The 27,849-nt window shown below is 37.9% G+C and overlaps 2 protein-coding genes and 1 pseudogene across 12 annotated transcripts in view; 2 read left to right on the forward strand and 1 right to left on the reverse strand.

The window, feature by feature from the left end:
- TCEANC2 (transcription elongation factor A N-terminal and central domain containing 2) overlaps positions 1-793 on the reverse strand; it is a 36,448-nt gene extending 35,655 nt beyond the window's left edge. For both annotated transcript variants that reach the window (XM_025427708.3, XM_025427707.3), the window contains exon 1: positions 620-793. The gene's annotated coding sequence lies outside the window, so the exon portion shown is untranslated. The remainder of the gene's footprint in view (positions 1-619) is intronic.
- On the forward strand, positions 31-27,849 carry TMEM59 (transmembrane protein 59). Of its 10 annotated transcripts, none has more exons than XM_049110417.1 (10): positions 120-438; positions 4,151-4,183; positions 5,180-5,285; positions 7,238-7,332; positions 10,353-10,505; positions 11,710-11,791; positions 12,497-12,581; positions 16,603-16,711; positions 17,966-18,011; positions 27,210-27,849. In XM_049110417.1, exons 1-10 carry the CDS (start codon positions 250-252, stop codon positions 27,227-27,229), a joined length of 918 nt encoding a protein of 305 aa, XP_048966374.1. In that variant the 5' UTR covers positions 120-249; the 3' UTR covers positions 27,230-27,849. The 10 variants fall into 10 exon arrangements, with proteins under 10 accessions (XP_025283482.1, XP_025283483.1, XP_025283486.1 ...); XM_049110418.1 differs by having other exon boundaries at positions 125-438; positions 12,500-12,581; positions 27,210-27,509; XM_025427697.3 differs by lacking the exon at positions 17,966-18,011 and having other exon boundaries at positions 31-438; positions 27,210-27,509.
- On the forward strand, positions 18,018-27,203 carry LOC112647065 (heat shock protein HSP 90-beta-like; annotated as a pseudogene).

A 27,849-nucleotide genomic window follows, 5' to 3' on the forward strand; every position in this document is an offset into this window, starting at 1 on the left:
TCAGAGGAGGACGGGTCGCTCTAACACTCGCGATGACTGGATCTAGTTCTTCTTGCTCCCCTGGGGGTTCGCAGACCCGGAGTAGGGGCGGGAAGGCGGCAGTTTCGGGCGGGTCGGGGCGGAGCTGAGGAGTCGGCGGAGGCGGAAGCGACGGCCCGAGGGGCGGGGAAGGGGCTGGCCCCGGAAGGCGGAGGAAACCCTGAAAAGAAAACAGCAACAAGCCGAGCTGCTGTGACAGAGGGAAACAAAATGGCGGCGCCGAAGGGGAGCCTGTGGGTCAGGGCCCAACGGGGACTCCCGCCGCTGCTGCTGTTGACCATGGCCCTGGCTGGAGGCTCGGGGACCGCTTCGGCTGAAGCATTTGACTCGATCTTGGGTGATACGGCGTCTTGTCACCGGGCCTGTCAGTTGACCTTCCCCTTGCATACCTACCCCAAGGTAGGGCCCGTCCGAACCGGGCTGCACCCTCCCCTGGCCGCCCATCTCTCCCTCCTCCCCGACCGGTGTCAGCCCTGGGAGCCTGGGTGTCGAACGCACACCCTCCAACCGCTGTCTCCCACCTGTGTAGCTCCTGTTGTCTTCCCTAGGTCTCCCCGCACCCCTTTCCTGCTGTAATTACCGGAAGTTTGTGCTGCATCTACCGCGGAATAGGCTGGGGGACGCAGAGATGAACGAGACCGGACCCCTGGCCGCTGGCAGCTGGCTGGGCGGCCGGAGAGACGAGCACTCTCGGGGGCAGGAGGAGGAGGATATGGATGATGGATGCAGGGTCTTCACCTTCACGGGGCGTTAAGGGATGGCGAGGGGGGAGGGGGCGGGGCGCAGGAGCAGACGTGCAAGCCCACAGTAGGTTAGTTCGTAACGCACGTAGACTGAGCGCCGCTCGGGGCCGGGAGCTCCTAGCCTGTCCTGGGGGTCAGGCAAGCGAGACCATTCCACCGTGATAGAAAGGTATGCCATCAGCCCTCGGAGGTGTGAGGCGCTCGGGAAGGGCTTTCCGCCTGGGTTGAGTCACTGTGTGCAGGACGCTGCCTTAGGGCTTGGGATGGCTTAGAGAGGCAGCAGTTAGGTTTCTGCAAAGAACTTGACCCTTCAGTGCAGAGCGGGTCTAAAAATGAGACTGCCGTTGAGGGGGGGGGGAGGTGCGGGGGGAGGCGTCAGGGTCCCAGCTTCCCGAGGGGAGTGACCCTGCTTTCTTGAAATTCCTTGTCCGCCCCCGCCCCGTGATGCTGTCCTTTCATCCCATTCCACTTCTCAGGTCTTTTTTTTTTTTTTTTTTTTCCGTCTTAGGATCTCTGTTTACTCAACATTCTAAATTGTGTGGTGACTCCCCACCCTTTCCCATATATAATTTGGATATGTGCTCCCTTCCCCCTACTGCTTTTCTTTCTATCTTTCTTTCTTTCTTTCTTTCTTTCTTTCTTTCTTTCTTTCTTTCTTTTTCTTTCTTTCTAAGAGCTTTTGCTGTTGTTACTGGTCTTTTTCTCCTTGTTTTCCCTTCATCTCCTCGGTGCTGTTGGCTTAAGCATGTGGCTAGCCCTCTTTGCTCTCTCAGACTACAAAGGAGAGGGCCAGTGAACTTTATGGGATGTTCCTTTTGGACAAGTCCTTTCAGGTCTTTGAAATGAAAATCTCTGAATTCTTTCACTTCCCATGTATCTGTGTACGGCAGCATTTTACCTTGCATGAGGTTTATCGTCTTTCTGAGTTTTTTAAAAGATTTTATTTATTTGACAGCACAAGCAGCAAGGGACAGGGAGAAGCAGGCTTCCTGCTGAGCAAGGAGCCCAATGTGGAACTTGATCCCAGTGAGCGAAAGACAGACACTTAACAGACCGAGCCACCCAGGCACCCAAGTTTTATCAATTTTCAAGAAAAAGTGTAGGAGATTGATTATCCTAAAATTTTCAGTCAGACACTAATATAACAATCAGGAGAGAGAAATGAGAGATTGTGACTTTCAAGCTTAAATCAATGTGTACTGCCCCTGAATACATTACTTTCCTCTCTATTTATAAACCTCTCATCATTAAGAAGACTGTATGAGGAAACTCACTAAGATTTATTTGGCCTGGCATTGAATGGAAACTTATTTTGTATCCTTCTAGTGTTTGGTTGTGTTTTTTTCCTTTCTTGAGATTTTCCTAGCAAACCTGTAGTATGACCCAGAAAGCTGGGAGAATAACTAAAGGATATAAACATTTCTGGAAACCTCAGGTACTTTTATCCACTATTTTGACAGTTTTTAACAATTGAGGTGGTATCTATAAATCATTTTTGCTTATTCGTCAAAGCTGTTCTCAGAAACAGTCATTTGGCTCCCCGTATGTTAGATGGACTTAAAACTTATTAACTGTCTACTCTGTTAGACAGTATGATGAGAGATCTATACCCATTATCCCTAATTGTCACAACCATGCAAAGTAGGATTTTACAATTGAGGCTCTGAAAGGTTAAGTGACTTACCTAAAGTCACATAGCTAAGAAGTAGTGAGGTAGTAGGAATTCAGCCCTAAAACTGATTATACTTTGCTGCCCTCTATTAATAAAGTTGTATTAAAAATTAATTTAATTTACTTATTTCACTGATTTCTATGGGCCCTCTGAATTATTGTGCTTTGAAGTTCAGGAAAAAGCAGTGTGCGTTATAAGAAATCAGATGAAATTAGAAGCTCACCTAGCCCTGTCAGTCTGGTATTTGCAACTGGAAGATAGAAATCTCATTTTAACAACTCTTTTTCAGAATTAATTATTTGTTGCAAGAAAGTAGGATAGCTGTTTGTAAGTAGTTATTTTAAAATTCCAATATAGTTACCATTTAACTTTCCTCAAAAATACAATTATATCATTTGTCTGGGTCCAAATACAAGAGACTTATGTTATGTTAACAACAAAGCTAACTAGTGTCCACCTGGTCATTTTTTTTTAAATGTGTGGGCTCTGGAACCATAAGCCTGGGTCCAATTCCCAGCTCCACTTTTACTATCTGTATATCTTTGCTGATCACTTAACTTCTCACGACTTCATTTTGTCACCTGTAAAACAACAACAAAAACTTCATACCTTACAGACCTGGTGTGGGAATTAAAGATAATGCATGTGACACTCTTAGCACATAAAACCAGTTTGGTACATACAGTATCAGTGGTGCTAAATATTGAGAATAGTTAGCTTGACTTAGCTCTGAGCAAGAAAATGCATATATTCTATAGATAATTATCATTGAGGTACCTTCTGATTATTTAGTTTCATTCATTTTTGTGGGGAGCAACATTTCCTTGTGCTCTAAATCTAAGGTACATTTAAGATAAGCTTGTCAATCATTTGAGATACATAAACCATGAAATGTTTACTTAGAGTGATATTATCTAGTACATGATTCTTAATAGCTACCAATTGAGTCCCTACTCTGTGCTGGACATTGTATACCTTAAGTGTTAGCATAGTGTCTGGCACATTGTGGGTGCTCATTAAATACATTATTATTATGCCTATTTGTTAGATAGTATAGCATAATATTCATGATACTGTGTATATAAAATGTGAAATCCTTGTCATAAGAGTATTGTCCCCATCTTACAACCAAGGAAACAGACTGAAAGAAATTGTCACTTGCCAGAGGTTGTACAGAATAAGTGGTGAGGCTGAGCTTCAAAGCAGGGCTGATTCCTGGATCTAGGCTCTTTGCAGCATGCCATACTCTCTTTTGAAAATAGGACTGGGGGGCTTACTGGCTTGGTTTAAGGAAAGAAAACCTACCTGAAAATGCAATGGCATGCATTATAGCTCATACTAATGAGCTCAAGCTTCCTCTGTGCAGTATAAGGAGATGTGGTGCTCCAAATACATAAGAGAATTTCTTCCACTGTTTTACAAAGCTTCAAAAGCTACTCAGGTATGAAATTTATCTTAATTGTTAAAATTCTTTCAGTTTCACCTTAACAATAAATGCAACCAGAACTGAGGTTCAAAAAACATGCTAGCTTCAAAATTGCAACACTTGTTTAACGTCAGACTGCAGCCATCTCTTCTTAATGGGTTGTTGGTGCTGCATAAATCTTACTAATCCTTCTGCTGTAAAGAAATGCATACCTTTCTCTTCCATTGGTTGCTAACTGGTATATGCACATGCTATTTGCTTCCTTATTAGGTGCCTGCCAATTTGTACACAGTGGATCACACAGTAAGTTGAGGGGACTCCCTTACATGTACTAGTTGTGTTAAACACTGTGTGTATTTCATGTAACAAAAGCTTAGTGAAGACATTGTCATTAGTTTTATTAAGCAGTTCACATTTTCCAGTAATGAAGAATCAACCCTATCCTGAGCTCCCATAGATAGATAATGTTGCCTATCACTGTTGTCCTCTGTTTTAAAAATCTGTTATCGTGATTAACACTACTACCTTTTATTGAGCACCATCTGTGTCCCAGGGACTATACCAGGAATCGCTATGTTCCAGCATTATTGAGGGGTTTGGAGATTATGTATAGCCATTATCTCCTTTTCTGATGAGAAAACTGAGATTTAGATAGGTAAAGTAACTTATGCAGTGTCATTCACCTGAAAGATTTTAAACCAGGTCTGGTAATTCCAGAGGCTTTTCCTGTACACCACACTGTTGCTCTTGTTTATGTTTTCAGTCAAAGTAAGCAAAGTTTAAAAACACTTTTCATAGATGTATGCTTCACTTCTTGCGGGCCTTTATTACACTATTTGCCATGTGAAGCTAGTCATGACCCTTTTTCCTGAGAAGCCTGATAATTATAAATATTTATGTGGCAGAAGTATGTCATTCATCAGAAGGTACTTGCTTACTCATTTCTACCTCTGTTAAAATTCTGATTATGTCACTGTTATTTTTATTTTTAAAATTTTCCGTCAAAACGTAACCTTGGAATATGGGAAAAGGATATATATATATATATATATATACATATATATATTCCCCCCCACTAGGTTTCTTTCTTGAGTATCACTTTTAAAATAAGAAATTAAATCCTCTTTTTATGGCAAAGGTCTTGGGTATTACCTGGTTCCTACCGTATTTCTTTCGGTTATAACCTTTTATTGGACATTTTAATAGTAAACCTACTAACTTTGTTTTCTTTTTAACTTTCCCCCCCTAAGGGAAAAATAATATTTTTTTGGTAATCCTCCTTCTTCTTGAACTCCCTAGGAAGAAGAGTTGTATGCATGTCAGAGAGGTTGCAGACTGTTTTCAATTTGTCAATTTGTGGATGATGGAATTGATTTAAATCGGACCAAAATGGAATGTGAATCTGGTAAGATGCTATGCTAAAAGTATATAACATTGTGGGTTTTTTGGGTTGTGTTAATACTCTTTATATATGTTCCTCAGAAAATGATAGGCATGTTGTTTAAACTAATTTCTAACATATTTTAAGAATTATGAATTTAGAGTTTAATCAGCTGCTGCTACAAATTTCATGGGCTTTAAATTTCATCTTTAGGGTTCCCTGCTATATGAAAGTAGAGCATTCCTTTGAAACCTCTCCTAAACCAAAATGGCATAAAGCAAAGAAGCAATTACCATTAATTTATATGGAAAATTTTTTGACTGCTCTTAGATCCAAAAAATAACCTCTCTTAGTCTTTTCTAATACCTTAGGACACATCTTGCTAAGATGCATAAAATAAATCAAGATAAAATACAGATGCTTACACAGTTCAGAGCTATGGTGGCCTGATGCCGAGCGTATTTCCCAGGGAAGGAGCTTGGCAGTGCCACTGTTGCTGCTCAGGAGTGTGTGCTGCCTCTGTAATGGCTAGCCACAAAACAAATGCTGAACGCTGTTTTCACTTTTTTTTTTTTTTTCATGAAAGCATGAATCCTCTTCAGATTTCTTTTGGTTTGTAAAAATAGATATGAACTTCTGAAAAGTGGAGGCTACTTCTATTTGTTGAGACAACGTTTATTTTGTACTATGGCTAGGACACCTTTGTGTAACGAAGCATTTGGTTTAATTACCCTTCTCATAATTCATCACTACTTTTTCAATGGATAGTATAATTTTCCTAAGCCTTTCAATCAGGCCAGTTGATTTAGCTCCAAGTTGTTTTTACTGAATCAAGCCTTTGACTCACTATTTAATAGTGTATTCTTTGTGGGTCATGCCGATAAAAGAAGTAACCAGAATCTTTGTCATCTCTTAAACCACTGTTCTTACCTTTTGCTAAAAGAGATGCATTTAATAAAAGAAACCTGTAATCAAGACAGAATTGACATTTAACTTTTTAAAGAAACCGTAATGGAATTTCCTCCATTCATTACATGATGCTGTTTATTCAATGTAGCAGGAGGTACCTTTCTCCCTGTCACTCTGCCATGACTTCTGTCTAAGTCTCCTTGATATCATGACCTTGTTTTTTTGTGGTTCAGTCTCCAACTGGCCACCTTCATATGTGCATAATGCTGTTTAACTTATTGTCTAGCACCTTTGAGAAATATATTACAAATATATGACTGGGTTGGAAAGAAAAATTGTTACAGTGGTAAAGTGTTATATATCACAAGAGAGAACCAGCTCTAGTGAACCAAATGAAGAGGGTGTGTACCCACTTCAACTTTAGAATCCTGCTGTAGAGCATATTCTAAGTTCAGTTTCTCAGAATTTAGGGTGTTAGATTAATTGCTTTGTTTTATTTTTCTTTGCTATGAGAATATCCTTGTTTCTCAGCAAAGTGATCTAGTTCTTAATGTTAATATTGTGTATTTGTGTAAATCACTAAAATATATTGTTTGGTTCAACTCTATGACATAGGTGATGGTAATTTGGTATTTCCATTTTAAACATATAGAAATCAATAGTTGGAGAGGTTAAAAAACACAGCCTAGGTCATATACACAGCCAGATGTGTATGGAGCCAAAACTTCAGGATGCCAGACCAGTGTTTTTCCCACTTTGCATACCATAGTGGTGAAGATCCCTTTATGAATGTCATCATATAGCCTGAGCCTGAGTATAGAATCAATAGGTTTATACCTGAACCATCTGACATGTGGGAGGTAGAAGATACAGAGTTTATTAAAATAATATCTTTGCTACTGTTACTGAATTTGAAAATTCATATTGATAAAACGCTTTTTAAGAAATTTTTTTATAAAATGCCAAATCCCTTCTTTTCTATTCTTCCCCCTTTTCTTTCCTTCCCTTCTCTCCTTTTCTCTCTTTCTGTCTCTTTTCCTTGTAATTTGACTGTTTTTCTCTTACAGCATGTACAGAAGCATATTCCCAATCTGATGAGCAATATGCTTGCCATCTTGGTTGCCAGAATCAGCTGCCATTCGCTGAACTGAGACAAGAACAAGTATGAAACAATACTGCCTTTCAGAATTGCCTGCTTAAATTGCACTGATTTGTATTGAAATGTTTATCGCCCACTTAGATACTATTTTAGTGTTATATTTTATAATTAGTTTTCAGCAAACAAATTATATGTTTGCAAATAGGAGTGTCACTTGCATAATTACTTTTGTATAATGCTTCGCTGTTAAAAGTTACGTTTACATCCGTAATCTCTTTAGTTTTTTCTCTTGGTCCAATAATGATATTATCCTCATTTTGCATATGAAAAAACTGAGGCTCAGAGAAAGAAGTTCATAGTTGTGAGTCATTTTTTTCCTACCCCAACTGCCATTGCCTTAGCTTAGGTCATCATCATTTCTCGTCTGTATTGCTAAACTTGCAATCTATTTTCCCACTTGACCCTTTCTAGTCCATCCTTTAGTATATGTTCAGATATTTATATTCTAAATAGAAATCTCACTGTGTCATTCTCCTGTCTTACATACTTCAGGACCCACTTACAGGGTTAAGTCCAAACCACTTATCATGGTCCGGCTCCTGATTATTTATCTTAGGTTATCTTTTTTTCCCCACCCCTCATACTCTATACTCCAAATATACTAGATAAAGTTTGTTAATTTTATTAGCTTTTGCATAGGAAGTACAGCCACATGGTATAGAATTCAGAAGGTAAAAAGAGTATGTAGTAAAAAATCTCCTACCCCTGTATATCCTAGCCATTCAATTTTCCTTGTCATGTAGCCAGGGTTACTAAGGCAGACGTATTTTATGCAGATACAAGGATACATATATTCCTTCTTTTTTAAAATACAAGTATACGTAAAGAATATCCATTTCTTTTTTTCACTGTACAGTCCATTGTATGGATGTATCATTTGTTTAAGCAATCTCTTATTTGGACATATAGGTTGTTTCTAATCTTTTTCATTTATACGCAATGTTGCACACCTCTCACATTTATATCTATAGAATAAAAACACAGTAGAATTGCTGAGCAAGAAATATTTGTGTGTTTAATTTTGAGAAGTAGAGCAAAATTGCTCTCTGTGGAATTTGTACCAAATTTTAATAATTGAGATAAAATTCACATACTATAAAATTCACCCTTGTGAAATATTCAATTCAGTAGTTGTCAGTATGTTCACAAAGTTTTGCAACCATCATCACTAATTCCAAGCATTTTTACCACCCCAAAAAGAAATCCCATGCCCACTTCTCTCCTTCCTCAACTCCTGACAGTGTGCCACTTTTAATATATTTTAAATTTGTGTTTTTCATATTACAGGTAATGTTAGATGTGTTTTCTGATTTTTAAGAGCCATTTTTGTTTTTTTTTCCTCTTAGTTGTATACATACTGAACAGTTCTTAATTTTTAAAGTATGATGAGTTCTTTCATGGTTCTGTTCCTTCTACTCCCCATCCTTTTATTGAATCCCCTTGATTCAGGGCAGGTATCATTTCCTTCGTGAAGCCTTCTTAACACCTTCTCACCCAGGTTTGGGTTAAGTGCCTTTCTCCATACACACGTATTAATCAATTTTTAACCTCTGTCCTATATAGATTACACAGATTAAACATAGGTATACGTTGTTGAATAAAATATACATGATCCCTGATCTCCTAAAATTTTTAATCTCAGTGAATACTTGTTTGGTGAATTAATCAGTGAAAAATTTCAGAGCTATTAGTGGGAAAAATGGATCATGAATATAGATCTTTTGATTCAACAAATTGATCTCTTACTCCATAATGCCTCTCTTTTGAAATATAGCAGAATCAAGGCTCTCCCTAAAGTACAGCAAAAAGTATCCCATACTTATGCTCTGGAGGGGCCCACTGCTGCTAAATAAGTAAAGAAGTCAGAACTGGGAGGACATGATACCCATCAATGTTAAAATCAGTAGCTTACTGTATATACTCAGCCCATAAATACTCTCATCACACTGCCCTGCTATCAGATGTCTCTATTTTATGCATATATTCTTTTGGTTGATTTTTTTTTCCCTTCCCCTTTTCCATCAATGTTTATTATAACATGATTTGTTTTACATGAAAGCATTAAGATAGGATGGTATAATTAGTCTCTGCCCCTTCTACCTCTTAAGGCCTTGCTAATCCTTATTTTAATCATATCTTAAGATTCTTCACAATTTTGGACCTGATTTAAAAGCCTGTTATTCTTTTTTTTTTTTTTTTTAAGATTTTATTTATTTATTCATGAGAGACAGAGAGAGAGAGACACACAGGCAGAGAGAGAAGCCAGGCTCCATACAGGGAACCTGATGTGGGACTTGATCCCGGGTCTCCAGGATCATGCCCTGGGCTGAAGGTGGTGATAAACCGCTGAGCCACCTGGGCTGCCCTAAAAGCCTGTTATTCTGATAGAGGTGACAGGTAGTTTATATGTGTGTTTGGTGGCAAAATGAAGTAGCCTGGGATTTTTTTTTTAAGATTTTATTTTTATTTATTCATGAGAGACACAGAGAGAGAGACAGACACAGGCAGAGGGAGATGCAGGACTCGATCCTGGGACTCTGGGATCACATCCTGAGCGGAAAGCAGACGCTCAACCACTGAGCCGCCCAGGCATCCAATAGCCTGGGATCTTAAGCCTTATCACAGTTCATTTGCGTAGGAAACTGTTTAATGCTAGTTGTTGTGGTAGAAACACTTAACTTTTTAGTCCCTGTCCCAGTAACGATTTGGAGAAACTTGATTAAGTTGGCTCTCTTTTTTTTTTTTTTTTTTAAGATTATATTTGTTCATTCATGAGAGACACAGAGTGAAAGAGAGAGAGAGTGAGAGGCAGAGACATAGGCAGAGGGAGAAGCAGGCTCCATGCAGGGAGCCCAATGTGGGACTGGATCCCGAGACTTCAGGATCACGACCTGAGCCATAGGGAGATGCTCAACCACTGAGCCACCCAGGCTTCCCCATGTTTGCTCTCTTGAATATACATATATAAAAATTATATATTTTTAAAATAATGATTCAGTGTTTTGTTTTGTTTTGTTTTTAAGCTCATGTCCCTGATGCCAAAAATGCACCTACTCTTCCCTCTAACTCTGGTAAGGTCATTCTGGAGTGACATGATGGACTCTGCCCAGAGCTTCATAACCTCTTCATGGACTTTTTATCTTCAAGCTGATGATGGAAAAATAGTTATATTCCAGGTAACAACTGTGCTTCATAGATTCATCTAAATACCAACAACAGTAAATGTGTATGTCTTAAATGAATGTCTTGGCATAGAGCCATATATATTACCAAATAATAATTACTGATTTGGCCTACATTAAAACATTGGGCATCAAAACACAGTGTTACTTCTCTCTGCCTGTTGGAAGCCTCTCTCAAGCCCATTGGTCCTTTTCAAGAACTCTGAATCTTCTAAATTTTATAGTGGTTAAATTGATAAAATGAAACCTCTAGATATGAGAGATAAGAGTAATGAATATACTTTGAATATAAATCATGGCATGTGTATATATCACATATGGATATGCTATTTTTCTTTTAATTTGGTAGTTAAATTCCTCAAATGTATCACAAGCTATGTTGTGAGACTTTCTCTTAGGTAATAATTAAACCTTTTAATTATTACTAGTAATAGAATGGCTCACTGTAAGGCTAGAATGTGATTTTTAGCACTATCCTGAGTCTTGGGTCCTTTATACATAATTTGGTAATAAGTAAAACATAAGGAGTTTTTTCTCTTTAAATTCATGAGTAAATTTCTATGTCCTAAAGCTAATTAGCTTAAAGTTTAAGTTAAATCTCAGAGCGAAGCCCTCATTCATTCCTGATTAGATACAAGATTCACTTTGTTTCTCTCTTTGTATCAACTTGAGCATAACTAGACTGGAGAAACTCCCACTCCAGAGGATCTGTGCTGTATGGAGGATGAAAAGTATAGAGTATTTAGCTGTAATGTATGAATTACGCATACTTAGGGAAGAATGGAATGTTTCAGATGAGAAAAATAGAGATAATAGGTGTTTAGCTCAAAATTTTGGCAGTCTGCTAAGTTATTCTTGATCTACTAGAATTAGCACTCATTTTTGCAGGATATGATATTTAATGCAGTATGTTGTAATTTGTCCCTGCTTTTTAATTTTTTTTTAATGTTGTCAGAAAGTTAAACTGACTAAATACTTGACGATGCCAGAAATCTGTCTGTTTCTTTGCAAGGCACCGGCTCTGATGTTTAGGAAGTGCAATTAAAATATATTGTGGCTAATGTGTTTTATTTTTTATACCATACTTCTGTTACTTTTTCTCAATTTGAATGTTTATACAGATGATGTGTTATAGAACTTGTTACTGAGAAAAGCATAAGAAGTACAAATGGCTTAATTGCTTTCATTATCATTTTAGTCTAAGCCAGAAATCCAGTATGCACCACAGTTGGAGCAGGAGCCTACAAATTTGAAAGAATCGTCGCTAAGCAAAATGTCCTGTAAGTTTTATTTCAAGTAGCTTGGGATAACAACATTAGCAAATCTGGTTGTGGTTTAGATTTGGTTGTATGATTGTTCTTACGCTAATAGAAAGTGAACAAATAATTTTTAAACAGTAGTTTAGGATCTGGAGAGCTTGTTAAAAAACAGATTTCTGAGCCCTACTTCCAAAGTTTCCAATTTACTAGATCTGGGATAGGACCTGAGAATTTGCATTTCTAACAAGTTCCCAGATTTTGTTGATGCTGCTCGTTTGGGGATCACACTTTGCGAATTATTATTCTAAAAACATGTGGCTTGCTTTGAAGGATATTTTGACTATGAACTAATGAAGTATTCTGGTATTTCCTAATATACTAACCAAATAGTGAAACTACCCCAAAAGTGTGAGTTCTTGTTCTATTTTTATTTCCATGCTAGGAATAAATTTTAACTTGTAGGAACATAAAACATCAACCTAAAGCTGAGCTTACCTTTTAAAATGTCCTCATTCATAAGATTTTGCAAATAAAATAGGAAATCCATAATGTGATAGAATAACCATTCAGTTTTAACATGCCAGAGGAACTTGCATTTATTATCAATGTATCAGATTATACTTATAAAAGCAGCTGGGTATCTGTACAGTGTATATATCTAGGAGTAGTCATTTGAGACTAGCTTTTGGGATATAGGATATCATAAATTGTACCTTATTATTTCAGCAGATCTGCAAATGAGAAGTTCACAAACCCATAGGAACTATCTTGAAGATGGAGAAAGTGATGGCTTTTTAAGATGTCTATCTCTGTATGTATTCCTGTTTATTTGTATGTATAGGAGATAAAATCTGGCTTGTATCAGACAGATACATTCCTTTTTATTTTAAAATTATATTAGTTGCTCAGAAATTTAAAAAAACTTGTTTACCTTACCTTGTTCTACCAACTTGTACTTTTTGATATTTTAGTTTATTTATTTATTTTTATAGATTTTATTTATTTATTCATGAGAGACACAGAGAAGAGAGGCAGAGACACAGGCAGAGAGAGAAGCAGGCTTCCCTGCAAGGAGCCTGATGTGGGATTCAATCCCGGATCCTGGGATCCCACGCTGGGCCAAAGGCAGACGCTCAACCGCTGAGCCACCCAGGCATCCCTATTTTAGTTTATTTAAAAGGTAATACACATACCACGTAATAAAACTCAAGCAGCTAGTTTTCTTCCCAGTACAAAAGCATTCTTGTTCTTGTTAAGATTCTCTGATTTATGTTAAGAAATATGTTTCTCCATATGTTTAAATCAAGCTTTAAAGTGTATCTGAATGGTTTGGGGTTGGATTTTTGTTTTTATCTACAAGACCGCACCTGAGGCTAGAGAAGGTAGATGAGGGGTACAGATTAAGGAGGGCTTTGTATTCTATACTAAAGAGTATCAACTGTATGCCAAGGATCCTTAAAGATGGCAGGGGAAAGCAGGCAGGCAGGAGTAATGGGTACTTTATGCTCTCCTAGGAAGGAATATTAAGCCTTCTGAAGGTTGAGTGGGGTTATTAAAATATGCATACTTCCCTTCCTCCAAAGAGTTCTGATATGAGCTCTCCTCATCTACCTCCATAACCCCCTTCAAAAGAGAGAGAACAGTGGCCCATAGAACTTACTGATAATTATCTACTGTGTCAGATATCAGGCCAAGCATTTGAGTAGAGGTGGTAAACAAGTGCTTGCCCTCACAGTGTGTATGCTCTGGTGGGCTGTTCTGTCTCTAGTGTAACACTCTAGTAGTCCAAACTGCCTGCTTCCTGCAATTTCTTATAATTAAAGTAGTTTCTTGACAGGTTTTATCAGGTATCAGTGGGGTTATTTTGGTACCTAAAGATTAATTCCTTTTACCTAACACAGTCTTTAAAGACTGGATAAGAAAATGAGGATTTAACTTTAAATTTTCCCTTCCTTTCATTTCTAAACCTCCTTTTGACCTTGGCAGAATACAGGTATACTTTTTCTCTCTCCGATATTTAGGATTTTTGTTGCAGTTTGATAGTCTTATGAAACCTAAGTAATCAATCTTAAGTTACAGTTTATTCTCAATACTGTACTACTTGGCATCTTACTGGTGACTTATTATCCTTTAGCATTTTGTCATTGTATTTTATGTCTTTTAAATCTAACATTTTCAAAGTAATTTTGTAAATGTTTAAGAAATAACTAATTTTATAACTAGAACTTTAATGCCTAGAAGGCTCTGTGCATAAACATGAATTATAATAGTATTCTACATTTTAATTTAAAAAATAACTCTTTAAAATACCTTTCCCTTCAGTGAGCTCATTTGACTCTTAGAACAGTACCTGTGGGGCAGCCTGGGTGGCTCAGCGGTTTAGCGCCACCTTCAGCCCCAGGTGTGATCCTGGAGACTCGGGATCAAGTCCCACGTCAGGCTCCCTACATGGAGCCTGCTTCTCCCTCTGCTTGTCTCTCTCTCTCTCTCTCTCTCTCTGTTGTCTCTCATGAATAAATAAATAAAATCTTAAAAAAAAAAAAAAAAGAACAGTACCTGTGATAAGTAGGTGGGTCAGAGATGAATTGCCCACCCCTAAGGTTATATATCCATCACGTTAAAGTTCAAATCTAGCTTTTCTAATTCTGCATATTCTACTCATCCAGTTCTGGCACAGGTGTCTGTTTCCTAGAATCATGAGTTTTTTGTGATGACATGCAAGATCACCTAGCCTCAGTGGAATCTGGTCTTTTGACTTTTAACTGCAGTGCTTTTTTATAGTACAACATAGCTGTTATGGAGGTACCCTTAGCTTCCAGAATGGAAATTGAGGTCAACTCATTTTTTTTCACTTGCCATTTCTTTTCGGAGAGTCTGTTATATACCAGAAACTGTGTCAGGGACGTGGGACCTAGAGAAAGATGTTCAGTGTCTGCCTATATGGAGTTCTCAGGTCTAGTATGATAGAGACAGACATGCAAACAATAAACAAGCAATGATGATTGCTATATATCATACACACCTCATATACAGAGTACAAGGAGTATACCTTCAAAGGAAGAATTGACAGAGGACATAGAAATAAGTCTTAAATAATGAAAAGAGATTTTGACTAGTGTAGCATGTTTCTTTAATTTTTTTTTCAGCTGTGCTGGCTTTCTACTAAATATATAAAGTATATTAATATGTATGGAGAGTTAGATCAGAGACCAAACTGAGTGGACAGGAACTAGATAGGAGAAGGAAAGTAATCAAATCTAAGTATGGGAAGAGGCATCTATGTGAAGGATAGAAGATCAAGTTGAAGAGCTGTGGTAAATCCTGCAAGCACTTATGAGGTCTGAATTAGGTAATGGACAAGGGAAACAAGAGATAACAGAGACAGTTAAGAATCTATAGGATTGTTTTGTTGTGGAAGTGGAAGAAGCAGATGGACTCTAAAATGAGCCCCAGTTTTCTTGCTTAATTAACTAGCTGTTACTGGAATCCAGATATCAAATATATCCTTCTCATTTCCTGGAAGGAAATTCCTTAGTACTTGGGTTAGGCTGGAATATGTAAAGTGGGTGTTTTTTTCATTAAAAATATTTTTTATGGGCAGCCCTGGTGGCGCAGTGGTTTGGCGCCGCCTGTAGCCTGAGGTGTGATCCTAGAGACCCGGGATCGAGTCCCACATCGGGCTCCCTGCATGGAGCCTGCTTCTCCCTCTGCCTGTGTCTCTGCCTCTCTCTCTCTGTGTGTCTATGAATAAATGAATAAAATCTTAAAAAAAAATTTTTTTTTAAATATTTTTTACTTTCTCTCTAAATTGGAACACTTACAACACCATGTAGATATTCCCTGCTTTTAGATGCAGTGCATTTTCCAGTGTCTATCTCTTTTGCTGGGAGACAAATAATAACTGTGCATACATTTTCCTTGGCATGTTCAAGTTTGGGCAAGCCATCAAGTGAATGGGTTATGGTGGTAAGTATAGACTCTATATCAGGCAGTACTGGATGAACACAGATGTGAAAATCAGACTGCCTGACTGCCTGTAGTAATTATCACAGCTTTTCAGAACTGGACTATTAAATATTTAAAAATAGCTTGACTTTTTCCTATTCTTTGAATCTTAATATACAGTTTGGCAAACAATAGATCAATTATGGGCAAAACTGTTGCTAATTCTTGTAACTGGCCGACTTTATGATATTTTAAACATAAGGAAAATATAACTATCTCTTTACTAAGATATACTAATAATGGGTACAGAATGGCTCATAAAAGATGTGCTCTTGTAAATTGAAATTAAGTAAATTGTGTCAGATTGTTTGAGGTATTCTAGGAACACTAATTTCTGGAAGCCTATTGTGAGTCCTTTTATAAAACAAATGATCATTTCATAATGTACCTGTTGTATACCTGAAATCTTTTGAGATACTGGGTTTTCTTAAAGGAAGTATCACTATAGTGCCTCGCAGAATAATGTATGACATATGTATAGAAGCATACAATTTACAGTACACTTTGATTTGCATTATCTCATTTAGTAATTGAAAAATACTTTTGAAAATAATTTGTTTTAATTTTATATATTTAGCAAAAAGCCAGTATATCTGATATTTTAAATTATAAAAGTGATAGCCATGATACAGAAACTTGAGAAATGGAGGACACTAATATAAAAGCTATTATATTTCCTTCTGGGTATGTTTTTTAAATAGTTTTAAAGGAGTACAATGAAGTTTCCGTTGTATTATTAAACTAAGTGCATAAGGTTAATTGCCTTTAATTATTAAGAATCTGTTTTTTATATTATGAAATTTTAACATGACTAACTTGTTTTTTAGTAACTCTGGCTGGATTTTAACCACAACTCTTGTCCTCTCGGTGATGGTATTGCTCTGGATTTGTTGTGCAACTGTCGCTACAGCTGTCGAGCAGTATGTTCCCTCTGAGGTAAATTTAATTCCAGCCCGCTGGCTATTTGAACACTGAGCCTTGTGATTTACCATTTTAAATGCCTTATTTGTGGGATCCCTGGGTGGCTCAGCGGTTGAGCATCTGCCTTTGGCCCAGGGCCTGATCCTGGAGTCCCAGGATTGAGTCCCACATCGGGCTCCCTGCATGGAGCCTGCTTCTCCCTCTGCCTGTGTCTCTGCCTCTCTCTCTGTGTCTCTCATGAATGAATAAAATCTTAAATAAATAAATAAATAAATAAATAAATAAATACATATCTTATTGGTTAACTAGAAAAACAAGGCCTCTCTACTAATAGAATGAAAGATTAGGTGTTTTTTTTTTTTTTTTAAGATTTTATTTATTTACTCATGACAGACACAGAGAGAGAGGGGGGCAGAGACACAGGCAGAGGGAGAAGCAGGCTCCATGCGGGGAGCCCGATGTGGGACTCAATCCTGGGATTCCAGGATCACGCCCTAGGCCAAAGGCAGACGCTCGACCACTGAGCCATCCAGGTGTCCCCAGATTAGGTGGTTTTAAGCACACATGGAAATGGCAGGTGTGCAGCAGGAGAATCACTGTTCCTAGTTTTCTATGGTGCTAAATACTAGAGTGACATAGACATTGGCTGGTTTGAGTAAGGTTTCTCTCTTTTTCCCTGTTTTTTTGAGCCTGAAAAGAACCTGTTGACACCAGTTCAGTTTCTAAGGTGATCTGAAAGAAGAGAGACTTGTAGAACTGCTTAAAATTTTAAATTAATTGCCACAAGTGTCAAGGAGTAGTTGCTGCTTTAGAATCAGCAAGGCTGGAGTATGTGATTTTGAGTTAATGTGTATTGATATCTAACCCTGAGAGAGATGGAGAACTGTTGTGACTTCCTTGGTAATTAAAATTTAACTGGCCCAAGAAACCTAACTGTGTAAAGGATTTTTGTTTTGGGAAAAGGCTATAATTTGGTGATTCAACTTAGCTTTCAAGAAAAGAAAGTTATTTATATAACTAAATAGAGGATAATAATGTCTATGGAAATCAAATCCAACTGAAATAAACTTTAGTTTCTTGTGCCTCCAAAGTGTTACAGAAAAAGATTTAAAGGAAGAAAGGAGAGACGTTAAAATAGAATCTAATAATAAATAGTTAGCATGTGCCTAATGGTGCTTGAACAATTAGACTGTAAAGATGGCTTTTTACGGTAAGGTTTACGTATGAGTAATGATTATGATAATATTATATTTCATGTTTTTTATTAAGATGCTGTGTGAAAAAAGCAGCCAGAAATTGGAACAGGATAATGTTGGTAACTTAACAATTATAGAGTTCTTTAAAATTTACAAAATATTTCCATGTATCTTCCATGTCCAGCAATATTCTAGAGCAGGTTTTGTTACTCATTTTATAGATGAGTAGATAGTAAAATGTTTAGGTAACTTTCCTGGGTTTGCACGGCTGTGAAAGTATTGAGACTGGAATTCAGCTTATATCTTTTGACTTGCAACTCTTTTTTCCTGTGTACTCTCTTCCCTAGGGCTGATAAGGTGGTACAAATAATAAATGTATAAAGGGTTAAGGAAACCAGAGTCTATGTATTGAGATCGTCAGGGAGGACTTTTGGATAATGGGGGTCTTGACCTGAATTTTGAAAAATGAGTAGTGAGGCATAGATTAGCAGAGAGAGGAGGGTGGTTAATTTTCCCAAGTACAGACAAGAATGAAGTGTCAAGTGGGGCATCTGGGTGGCTCAATTTGTTAAGCGTCCAGCTCTTGATTTCAGCTCAGGTCATGATCTCAGGGTCATGCGATCAACCCCCATTTCAAGCTCCATGCTGGGTGTGGAGCCCTCTGCACTCATGACCTCTCTTGCTCTCTCTTTCTCTTAAAAAAAAAATAGCAATCAGGGAAGTAGTGTAAAAAATTGACTTGATGAGAAGAACTTAAATTAGGAAATCAAATGGATAAAGTTAGGTTTGGGATGAACTTTTGAATTGTGGAAGTATTAGAGAATAGGTAAATTTCTATAGAACTCATCTGTTTATGATATGAATATACTGATTATGTTCTCTGCTGCATTACCTACTTGTGTTCTTGTTAATTCTGATGTCCATATTTTAATCATTTTGTTGTTCCTGATAAAACTGAAATTACTTATCTTACATAGGAATTCCTTTGCCTATTACTTCTTTTTGAGCTACTTCATGCTCTCTACATCCTCATATTAATAAATCTTTGTTGACCCCCACCCACCCACCATGTGGTACCTCGTTCCTTCCTTTTTGTATCATCAGCACAGTTCCTTTCCTTACTCCCCAGGTACCCCTTGTCAAAGAAAGATTCCATAGAGATTCATCCAGTTATTGTCAGGAAAGACTGAATGGCTGGCCTCAGGTGGAATTTACCTGATCAATCTACCACAACCTGGATCCTGGTCCCCAGGCCTACTGACTGATGTCGAGCACTTTCTCCCAGGCACTGTTCTAAATGTTTTATCTGAATTGGCACATCCAGTCCTTTTGCTCAAAGTTCTGGAGGCTGGCAGTCCAAGATTAAGATCCCAGCAGGGTTGGTTTGGCATATTCAGTCCTTTTAGTAACTCTGTGAGGTGGCTGCTATCATTATCCCCATTTCCTGAATATGAATACTGCAAAAGAGTATATAATTGCCCCAATATCACTTACTAGTAGTGGCAGAACCAAAATTTGAAGCCAGGTAATCTGAAGTTTCTTTAATTAGCCTGAAATCATAAATAGGAGAGTTGATTATGTGTTTCATATCAGGAGCTGATCTCCTGTATGCCCTCTTTGACACTAGGAAATAGATACCACCTGGACCACATGGTTCATGTTTTTGAGCCAGGATCCTTAAATTCTCTTTTATCCAAACAATTCTCAGATGGGCATATCACAGTTTTTCAGAACTGGACTATTAAATACTTAAAAATAGCTTGAATTCTTCCTATTCTTTGAATCTTAATGTTTGGTCCCCCTACTCGACTTAATGGATATGACCTCTTCTCCTTGTGGCTTTGGCTACATCTTACAGACCTAGGGATCTTTCCCTCCCTTTCAGATGACTCTTGATCTTCTCTTCCTTTCAGATATTGTCACTGCTCTAATAAATTTTGTTTTGACTGTACAGCTTTCATTCTGTGAGAAATTCTCTTGTTTTCCAAGTTCTTTGGAGAAATACCTCACTGTTCCCACATATGCCCCTAGACCCCTGTGATTATAAAGCCTTAGGCTTTATGATCAACACAACACATGGAGTTCTGTCGGCAGTTCTATGTCCCCCAGACACCTGCCATATGTTTCTTTCTCACCCCTCTCTAGAATTCTACTACATATCCTTAACAATCAGAATTATGGCTACACTCTCAAAAGGCCTGTACTTTTCTAAGGAGATATATATTCTAGAAAAATGTATGGAAAACAGCCCCTTAAGATTCACTGCTTTTAGGCTTTTTTTTTTTTATATGAAACCCACTTTGGCTAGGTAATAATGTTTCAGATACTTTTTTTTTGTTTGTTTTAGAGATGCCATATATTTATTATAGAAATTTGTAAAGTACATATAAAGAGGCAAAAAAAATCATCCAAAACTGTTGTAGGCTAAAGATTTTATTTATTTATTTATTTGTTTGTTTATTTATTTATTTGAGAGAGTGTGAGTAGGAGGGATAGGGAGAGAGAATCTGAGACAGACTCCTCATTGAGTGCAGAGCCCAGAACGGGGCTTGGCTGAGGACCATGAGATTATGATCTGAGTTAAAACCAAGAGTCAGATGCTTAACTAACTGAGCCACCCAGGCACCCCTGTAGTGTTTCCATTTTAGTGGATTTCTTTTCAGCATAAGTAATTTGTAATACATACTAATATTTTGTTTCTTGTTTCAAAATACATTTCAGTGTAAATGCTCTGTCCCTGATAGTTTTTCCTCTGTTTGCTGTAAAAATAGCTAAAAACTGCATTAGAAAAGTTACGCAGTTTTCTTGACCAAAAGCTACCTCTTTGCACTTTCATAAAGCTTTTTCATTGTTTTCATTATTGAAATAAAAGTCATTTTTTATCCCTTTTCATAGTAACTTGCAACTTCACTTTAAGTTCCACAAGTATAACTCGTGTGAGCAATGTTATGTATATTTTGTTATATTATTTACATATATGATCTTGTATGTTTGTAGGAAATCATAAGCCTGCTGAATGTGTGTCTTTTCAGTACTGACCTAGTATCTGGGAGCTCAAACATAAAATAGAAAAAGCTTCCTTTTCAGTCACTACAAACAAAGTTTAAAATGGTGGTAATAAGATAGAAGTGTGATCTTAGAAACTTGTAAGCAGCTTTGTTTTTCTTGTTTAAGAAAGCTCTGTAATAATTGAGCCTGCTTTGCACATAGTGGTACCCATCATATCATTTGATTATAATGACCACAAAAAGTTGGCAAATAACTCATTTCTTTGGTTGATCTTAAAGCAGTATCATTTTTGAGTGGCTTGACTTAGATTTTGATTCTCATTTCTCTATTTTTTTCCTGTTTCATATTTTTTATGTCATTTTTGAAACTTCTTGGGATGACACTTTGTCTTGTTGAGTTGTCTACCTAAGATAAAGAGTTGTCATTCATAGTGGTCCTAGTCAGGCAGGTCAACCTTGACATGGGAGAACAAGATGCAGCAGGATTGGAAAGCTCTTCCTAAAGATCCAGCATAAATCTGCTATTGCAACAGGTGGTGATATAGATGCTTCATTGGTGTTATCTCCTCATCGCTGTGCTTTCTTTTTTTTTTTTTTTTGTCAAGATTGTGATCCTCTGATTTCATGTGGTCAGTGAAAAAGGGTTTTAGCTCTCTTGAGCCACTCTCATGCAGCCTTGTTGCAGAGTATAAGCCAGACCCAGTCCCTGCCCACCCTGGTCTGTAGTGCTTGCAGCTTTTCTCCTTTATGAGGCCTGAGGAAGTGCACCATGGAGAGGAGGAGTGGAGACTTCTGCCTTCCAAGCAGGAATTGCCGAATTCATGTTTCGTGTCATCGATACCTTCCATTCCAACAAGGAAATTCTCCCTTGGGAATTGATCAGTAATGCTTCTGGTGCCTTGGCCAAGATTCTCTATGAGAGCCTGATAGACCCTTTCAAGTTGGACAGTGTTAAAAAACTGAAAATTGATGTCCCCAACCCCTAGGAACACACCCTGACCTTGGTGGACACAGGCCTTTACATAACTAAAGCCAACCTCATAAATAATTTGGCAATCATTGCCAAGGACTAAGCATTTATGGAACCTCTTTAGGCTAGTGCAGACATCTCCCTGCTTGGACAGTTTGGTAATGGCTTTTATTCTGCCTCTCTGGTAGCAGAGAAAGTAGCTGTGATCACAAAGCATAGTGATGATGAGCAGTATGCCTGGGAGTCTTCTGCTGGGGTTCCTTCACTATATATGTGGACCATGGTGAGCCCATTGGCCGGGCTACCAAAGTGATCCTCCACCTTAAAGAAGACCAGAGTACTCGGAAGAGGCTGATCAAAGACGTGGTGAAGAAGCACTCACAGTTCGTAGATTATCTCATCACCCTTTATTTGGAGAAGGAACAAGAGAAAGAAATCATTGATAATGAGACAGAGGAAGAGAAAGGTAAGAAAGAAGATAAAGATAATGAGAAGCCCAAGACTGAAGGTGTGGGTTCAGATGAGGAGAGTGATAGCAGGAAGGACAACAAAAAGAAAAGGAAGATTAAAGAGTAGTATATTTATCAGGAGACCCATTTGGACCAGAACCTGTGATGACCTCATTCAGGAGGAGGAATATGGAGAGTTCTACAGGAGTTCTACAGGAGCCTTACCAGTGACTGGGAAGACTACTTAGTAGTCAAGCACTTATCTCTAGAAGGTGAGTTGGAATTCAGAGCATTGCTGTTCATCTCCTTTTGGGTTCCTTTTGATTTCTGAGAACAAGAATAAAAAGAATAGTATCAAACTCAGTCTGCCATCTCTTCATCATGGACAGTTGTGATGAGTTGTTACAAGGGTATATCAACTTCATCAATGGCTGTGGTTGACTCTGAGGACCTGCCCCTGAACATTGCCTGAGAAACACTGCAGCCTACCAAAATCTTTTTTTTTTTTTAAGATTTTATTTATTTTTTTCATGAGAGAGAGAGAGAGGCAGAGACACAGGCAGAGGGAGAAGCAGGCTCCTTGCAGGGAGCCTGACGTGGGACTTGATCCCAGGTCTCTGGGATCACGCCCTGGGATGAAGGCGGTGCTAAACTGCTGAGCCATCCAGGCTGCCCCGCTGACCAAAATCTTGAAGGTCATTTGCAAAAATACTTTGAATGTATGCCTTGAGCTCTTTGCTCTGGCAGAAGATAAGGAGAACTCTCTAAGAAACTATACAGGCCAATCTCTAAAAGGTTAAAAGCTTGGAATCCATGAGAACTCGACTAATTGGCAACTCCTTTTTGAGCTGCTACACTATCACACCTCCCAGTCTAGAGATGAGAAGACTTCTCTTTCAGAATATGTCTGACATGAAAGAGACCTAGAGGCCCATCTATTACATCACTGGTGAGAGCAAAGAGCAGGTTGTCAGCTCTGCTCTTGTGGAGCAAATGTGGAAGCAGGGCTTTAAGTTAGTTTGGATGACCAAGTCTATTGATGTATACTGCATGCAGCAGCTCAAGGAGTTCGATGTGAAGAGGCTGGTCTCAGTTGCGAAGGAGGGCATGGAGCTGCCTGAGGATGAAGAGGAGAAGAAGAAAATGGAGGAGAGCAAGGCCCAGTTTGAGAACCAATGTAAATTGATGAAAGAAATCTTAGATAAGAAGGTGACAATTTCTGGGGCACCTGGGTGGCTCAGTCAGTTAAGCATCTGACTCTTGGTTTTGGCTCAGGTCGTGATCTCAGGGTCCTGGGATGGAGCCCTGCATTAGGCTCTTCGCTCAGTGGGGAGTCAGCTTGAGGATTCTCTGTCTCCCTCTTCCCTTGCTTCTGCTTATGCCCCCCCCCTTAAATAAATCTTTAAAAAAAAATAGGTGACAGTTTCCACTAGGGTTTAGTCTTCACCCTGCTGCATTGTGACTAGCACCTACACTTGGACAGCTAACATGGAGCAGATCATGAAAGCCCAGGCACTTTGGGATAACTCTGCAATGGGCTGTAGGATGGCCAAAAAGCACTGGGAGCTCAACCCTGACCACTCCATTGTGGAGACACTGCAGCAGATGGCAGAGGCAGATGAGAATGACAAGATTGTCAAGGACCTGGTGGTACTGATGTTTAAAACTGCACTTCCTCTTCTGCCTTCTCACTTGAGGATGCCCAGACCCACTCCAGCCATATCTGCCTCGTAGTCAAGTTAGGTCTCAACGTTGATACAAATGAAGTGACAGCAGAGAACCCAGTGCTGCTCTTCCTGATGAGCTCCTCCCCGAGGGTGATGAGGATGCCTTTCTCTTGGAACAAGTAGATTAGGAATTTCTACTTGCAGACCTTGTGCCCTCTGTGTAGTGTCCCCATGGCTTCCCCAGTGGCCCAGAGTGCCCCTGGTTCCCTCTGCTGATTCTGAGCGGGTCTTTTTCTCTCCTGTCTTCTGTCTAAAGCAGGATACAAGGGCCTTAAGACCTGTCTCTTCCCACATTTGACATTGGGTTTGAATGTGTGATAATGGGGTTTTTTATTTATTTTGTCTGGAAACCAAAGTATGCAAAGTAAAGAAGATGCAGTTCTATAGAAAAGAAATGGAGAAGAAGAAAAGAAGAGTTTTGGAAGATTCCTAACAATGTTCACATTAGTAAATCGTGTACATTTTTGAATACCTTCCTGTGTGCCAGACTCTATTCAATAGACTAGAGATACAATTGAGAATATTATGATCAAGATGAAACAAAGTGAAATGATGAAGGCTTCCAAGACTCAGTAAGTAGGGTAAATAGGTCTTAAATTGTAATAAGCATTATTTTCTTTGTCTTAAAAAAAAAAAGACCAGGACTTTGCTGTTCAGAAGTGTTAAATCTGATAAAAGAATCAGAAAATAATATAAGTGCCACAGTTTTTAAATCCAAATTCTATTAAGAAACTGAGTTTTAGAGCTTTAAGGAGCTTATCCATGATCATGTAACTGGTTAGTGGCAGAGCCAAGCCTGTAGCCCATACTATATTTACAAATTTACTTTTAACTTTTAGAGGTAATACGTGTGACCTCAATTGTCTTCTTTTTCTTCACTTCTCAGATAAACTAGTTAATAGTTTAAACAATTTTTCCAAGTAATTACTACATTTTAATTTTATTTTTATCTTGTTATCTATTTTATCTTCTTCTTCTTCTTCTTCTTTTTTTTTAATCAACTTTAGACATTATCTAAGGTCTTCCTACTGAAGGATTAGGAATTTGGTTCCCTCTTACGGTCTCCCACATCATCTTCATCTCTTCACATTCTGGTTTTTGTAATGTAAATTTTGTAGACTTTTAGTGATTGCTTTATAAATTTCACTTGACTCCTTATTACTTCTTTTCCTTCCCTCTTTCTTCCCATACTCTGTCAATTTTCATTAGTTATTATGACCCTTGACAATAAAATGTAAATGTTAATTCTTCTGTATATATACTTCCATGCTTTGCTACTGATTGACTTGAAAAATTAAAATCCAGTAGACAGCGTTTACAATATTATGATTATGTAAATATCCAAAATAGAACCAGATACAGGGGTGAATAGAGTCACATAAACGCAAATATAAACCTGAATTACTTAAAATTTTCCCAAGAGAATCTTCCCACTATCTCTGCTTAATGGAATCTTCTTTTGTTTTGTTGTAGTTTTCTTCCCATTTTCTAAGTCTTCTCAACTACTGCGGTTTCTTGTATTCTAATGTGTTTTGCTTTCTTGAATTGCTTTTGCTTAAGTACTTTCTTAAGTAATTTTTTCATAAAGGATACTTGGGTAGTAAACTTATCAAGTTAACATTGTTGAAAATCTCTCTATTGTACCCTTGTATTTAATTGGTAATTTGAGAATACAGAGTAGACACAAAATCAGTATACATACTACAGATTAACCAGTCATTTCTCTGCACACATTTTATACTTTCTCCCTGTTCTAGATAGCTTCTTCCACTTCGATGTTTGAAATCATTGCAACAGTTCTGGTTGCTGTTTCAAGGCCTTTAAATGCTGTTAGGTAAAGCTGTGAAAACTTTTCTTTCACAGTGCCCCAGAGCAAATTGTGACATGTTAATTCTGGTTTTTAAGGAAGCCACATTATATCAGATTTGTATCTGTCTAATCCATCAACCACTGAATTTTTCTGGAAGATATTCTCATACTGGAAAAGGATAAGGTCCTGGGCTCCCTCCTTGTTGCAGGATAGTCGTTGCCTTGAAACTATAAGCAGCAGACCACATCTGAAGCATGTCCAAGTAAGCAGCCATCATGACAATCACTTTTAGAACATTTTCATTACACCAAAAAAACCCCTCATACTTAATTAGTAGTCACTCCCACTGCTCCCAAGGACCACCACCACCACCCTGAGCTATAAACACTCAAAATGTGGTCTCTTGTGATTGACCTCTTTCACTTAGCATTATATGTTCAAGGTTCAACCATGTTGTAGCATGTAGCAAGCAGTATCAGTAGATACTTAATCTCCTGAAAGTGCTCTTTATTCAGCATCTTTTAAAAATACTTTTCCGGTATCAAGTACTTTTAGGTGGTTTTTGTTTACATTCTAGTCAGTTTCCCTGAATGTCAACACTTCAGTTCTTAATTGATAGATTCGGAGATATGTTGCTGTATGAGTTAACAAAATCTACCCATTTCCTAGTAAAAAATTTTCACTTTGCTTTTCCAAGCCTTTAGGAGATAGACCTAATCCAAATAGACCTACTTTGGTAGGTGTTAGACATAACTGTTATACTCCAGGGAGTTTTAGGTTATTTACACTGATTCTATTTTATGCTTTCATTCTTTTGTTGTGGTGTCCTCTTGGATATGACAGTGATCATTTGAGGAGCTTTTATACATTTATGAAGAGATTTGTATCCGTATTAAAGCGTTTCATGTGTATTCTTTGTTCTACTCATAGCCTTTTAAAATATATTTTTCCAGTGTATTAAGTCAAAACTTACCCCCAAATCACTTGATCACTTTGTTAAAAGAGCTAAGATCTTAAAGGAATTGATCACCTAATACATTAAATATCCAGAATCTGTGCTTTTGATTTGATCACACTAACTCCATTTAAACCTGAGCAATTTTTTCTTGATACTTAGTTGTTAATACTTCTAAGTATTTTAAGTTGGGACATGTGGAAAAGTTTTCTTTGGCCATTGATTGAGGGCTAAATCACATATCAGTCACACTGAATTAAAGGCATTCTTCATGCTTGAGGATGTCTATAGAATTTTTTGTTTTACCAAATGCCCTAGATTAAATTGTTATTTGAAGACATACTCAGAGAGGTTCTTAACTATCCAAATTGTTAATGTGCATTGATTTTCTTTTGCAGAAGCTGAGTATCTATGGTGACTTGGAATTTGTGAACGAACAAAAGTTAAACAGATATCCATCTTCTTCTCTTGTGGTTGTTAGATCTAAAACTGAAGACCATGAAGAAGCAGGGCCTCTACCTACAAAAGTGAATCTTGCTCATTCAGAAATTTAAGCTTTCTTTTTTTTTAAAGTAAAGGGTTAATTGACATCTAAATTTCCATTCCTCATAGAGCTTCTCAAGATGGTTTCATTGGATATAGGGCTTAAAAATCACTTTAAAACACAAATAAAGTTACCCAAATCTGTGAAGACCGTATTTGCCGTAACTTTATCTGTAATTTCTTTTCTAGTAATTTAAGAGGTGGATATTTGGGATTGCATTTTTATTTTACTAATACCTGTAGCTATTTTATTATTTACATTGTTTTTTGTTTTCTTTCTTAGCCAAATTCTGTGAGCTGTTCATTGCTCTTCCTCACCTTCTGCCATAATACTGTCTGTCACCTTAGTTAATAAACTGAATATTCAATAGGACTTGATGCTTCTGCTCAGAAATGGCCCACAACCTGTATCTTGAAATTTAGCAGGAAATGCCCTTTAATTACACTACATTTTCAGTTGTATTGACTGAAGACATTAAAATTTTACTTGAATAA

This window comes from Canis lupus, chromosome 5 (assembly GCF_003254725.2).
Source record: "Canis lupus dingo isolate Sandy chromosome 5, ASM325472v2, whole genome shotgun sequence".
NCBI lineage: Eukaryota > Metazoa > Chordata > Mammalia > Carnivora > Canidae > Canis > Canis lupus.

What these genes read in the sequence shown, in the direction of transcription:
- TMEM59 (XM_025427697.3), top strand. Translation starts at nt 250, where the DNA reads ATGGCGGCGCCGAAGGGGAGCCTGTGGGTCAGGGCCCAACGGGGACTC. An exon ending in CAAAATGGAATGTGAATCTG is followed by an intron (nt 5,286 to 7,237) that starts GTAAGATGCTAT and finishes TTTCTCTTACAG; the next exon opens with CATGTACAGAAGCATATTCC. An exon ending in GTCGCTAAGCAAAATGTCCT is followed by an intron (nt 11,792 to 12,496) that starts GTAAGTTTTATT and finishes TTATTATTTCAG; the next exon opens with CAGATCTGCAAATGAGAAGT.